Below are 3,336 nucleotides of genomic sequence, written 5' to 3' on the forward strand. Positions count from 1 at the left end.
ATTACATCAGCGGGCATGCTGCTGTTGTTGCGTACATAAATGGCTTATTACCAGCCTCAATGTCCTTTCCAATCTCATCTCATCTCATCTCATCTCATCCACTACAATTATCAGAAAGTCGAAAACAAACTTATTTCTCGATTACAACACGCGAAACCTCTTCAATATGGCATGCAGCTGTGGACCTGGGGGCGAGAAATGTCCCTGCAATGGACCAAAATCCTGCACCTGCTCCCAGAACTGTCAATGTAAGGATTGTGGGGTAAGTGAGAAAACCGAACGTTGCCCTTGCGAGAAAGTATAAATTCTGACTCATGAAAAGAAAAAATAAAGAGGATGATTCCTCGATGAAGTGATTGCTTCGAGAACATCTGCCGTACTGTGGCCTTGCAAAGAAGGGACGATCCGATCGCTGTTGCTGCAACGTTGCGGAGATGGAGAGGGGAAAAGAAGAGCGGTGTTATTCCACAGAGAATTTCGCCGGAACAACTATCTACACTCATTAGCACCATTACTTGTTACCATAAAAATGATACTGGTCGTAGGGACCCTGAAAATCAACAAAATTGTATGCGAAGGTGGATTTCTCAATGAATGGGAAATGCCTCTTGGCACCACAACTGCCGGCTGTGCCCGAGGCTGCGGGTCACTGCACATAGTGGCATGTACTGGCACCACCTCACCGCCGCTGTAGCATTACTAATATTTCCGATTACGTGATCTTGAAGCTGACCAAACGTCTTGTATAGACATTTTCTGGTGTCAGTGATTGTAGAAACACTACTCACCAACCCGCAGAGTGCTCCAGTACCTGTTATTGAGCTATCGCTTGAGCCATCCTTGAGCCATCACCATCTACAACACCAGGACTGGGAAGAGGAAGCCGCATAAAGAAGCGTAACAAGGCGAGCAGAAGTAGGTTGCCCATTGGGCAAGGTTAGGGCTGCGATTTTTTCGAGCTTGTATGAGAACCTACACGGTCGAACCCTCGCCCTCCTACGCATTAAAGAAACAAATTAATCTAGTAAGGAAAGTGGAACATTTAAGCGGAGGATTTCAACCCTGCCCACCGGGGAGTCTAAGCGCGCGACCCGTTGCGCCTTTTGTGCGTATTTCTTGGCGACTGGGACCACCCTTGTCACAAATTCCGTCTTTGTCGGGTAGCCATCAACGCCACTGTTCAGGGGAACTTGTGGACGGCTGGGCGATGCAGATAATCGTACGAAACTCACTAGTTGCATACAACCGGAAAAGGAAACACATCTCTCTGTCCACCTGGAGCAGATCTAGCCTCTCTGTGGACCAATCCTTGGATAGTCAAAAGCTTTCGCATATGCCAAGTCTTGCTTCTGAGTCTTTTTCGCGCCTTTTTCAGCCACCATGGACACCTTAAGATTACTGAATGGGAGCAATGACGCATTCACGTCAACCAGTTAACTTATGCAGACAAACCGACCTGTAGCATAGGCCTAAGCGGTAGCGCCCACGGAGCTCAGTATTGCTCCGGGTGAAGAGTCCCAGGACCAGGTGCGCTCGCTAGGCCCCATCCTTCCATTTGCACTAGAGAATCTGATAATACTTGGTACTGCGATAAAGTGTTCGTACGCATGACACTATTTCGCGATAGGTAGTGATCGCTCAACCAATTGAACAATGTACATGTAGCTGGACTGGAGTCAGCCTTGTGGTAGTGGATCTGTCTTAGGATAAGGCATATTATGCTATTGGCTTACAGATCAATACCTATCGCGAAATGTCATGCGTACGAACACTTTGGCATAAGGTCGTCTTTCAAGTGCTTAGCATTAAGATCTGTGCCCTACTTAGTAGCATATTCTACATGTCCTAGCTTGCGCTGCCAAGTGCACGAAACTAGGCCGACGGGACTCGCTACCGGTGCAACGACGCATCCGTAAAATTGATAGCCAACTACAATCGCTCATTTTACGGTCGCTTTGCTCTTCAAGGCAATTGGGAAATAAAACAATGACCATAGCTAGCTCAACATATCTCTTCCATTCTTAACATTGCTGGTGTGCTCCGGCGTCAGGATGGTGGGGTTTCTGATCCTTTTTGGTATCGGGGATCACGAAACCTTTGTCGGTTTCCCACTCCTCTCTTTCTCTGCGCATGTCCCTTCGGACCCAGCGTACGCTGATGAATGCCCAAATAGTAGCCCAGATAAATGGCACAGCCCAGCCTGTAATATGTTAGCTTTTGTGTGCGAGTATCGGAAACGTGGTACTCACAGATGCCGTAGGCCACTGTTGCAGGAACAGAGTGTATCACAGCAATGACTGTGAGCGGTATAGCAATGATTAGAGCCGGGATGGACCAGAAGAGTGACAGGTTATATATCATTTGTCGGAATCGTGGACTTGCGCCGTAACGAGCGGCAAGTGCTTCCCGGTACGGTCTTCCAGCACTGGCGTTGACTGCTACGACATCTTCAATGAAGTAGTACACACCAGGCTTGACCGTCTCCCCCTTGCCTGTAGAACTGAGGCGGAATGGCGCTTTCCAACCACGCATATGATAAAACGTGAGCAGTCCCATAATGCCACCTAGTGAGTATAACAAGGACGGCGCAGGCATGCAGAGAACCCTTAGCCAGACGATGTGCGGAGCGCTTCCGACGATGAACAGTGCCGTGGCCGCTGTTATAGAGACCACCGACGTCCATGTGACCACATCGAAGCACCAACGACTGTTTGTCCCTAGCGGCCGGTAAAAGCGTTCCTTCTTGATAAGCCTCAACGTGCGGATGGCAAACTCGAGATATGTGGGACCTCCCAAATTGTTGTGACGACGGCAAAGGTGATCCAGTTTGGGACGTGGCCGCCATAATAAAGTCCGTAGTAAAGGGCAATAGGCACGACACATGCATCAATCCACATTAGGACGATGAGTGCACCGAGCCTGAAACGCCGCACACCATGATGCCATGTGAACGGTAACTGTGGAAGCAACTTTGGATTCTCCTTGTAGTATTGTTGTAAGTTACTAGCTCTCCGATGAAACTCCTTTTTCGTGGCAGCGCGACTGTCATAATAGACTTCTGCTTCGGCGTGGCGCATTCGATCGCGCCCTTCAGGCCAGAATGAGGAACTATGTCGGTGGTGGTCGACATGAGGGCGGGCAGATCCAAGGGCAAGATGACCAACGCTACTGGGTGATGTGGCAGAGTCAGGAGAGACAGCGCCTCGATCAGGACTTGAGGATGTCGGTGCATGCAGTCTGGGCTGACTTGGGTCGTCGAACGACAGGCTGCCGCGAATGAGTTCAGGCATGATGATTATGGGGAAAGAAAGGTTAATGGACAAAGAAAATGTATTT

At 49.2% G+C, this 3,336-nt stretch overlaps 1 protein-coding gene across 1 annotated transcript; it reads right to left on the reverse strand.

Annotated features, from left to right (window-relative positions):
- Positions 1–2,021: 2,021 nt before the first annotated feature.
- PMZ80_011307 (uncharacterized protein) lies at positions 2,022–2,532 on the reverse strand (the record flags this gene model as incomplete). The annotated part of the gene is made up of 2 exons (XM_064879686.1): positions 2,022–2,200; positions 2,250–2,532. 2 exons carry the CDS (start codon positions 2,530–2,532, stop codon positions 2,022–2,024), a joined length of 462 nt encoding a protein of 153 aa, XP_064724547.1.
- Positions 2,533–3,336: the final 804 nt, after the last annotated feature.

Source organism: Knufia obscura (assembly GCF_036327395.1).
Source record: "Knufia obscura strain CCFEE 5817 isolate CBS 148926 chromosome Unknown scaffold_45, whole genome shotgun sequence".
NCBI classification, from domain to species: domain Eukaryota; kingdom Fungi; phylum Ascomycota; class Eurotiomycetes; order Chaetothyriales; family Trichomeriaceae; genus Knufia; species Knufia obscura.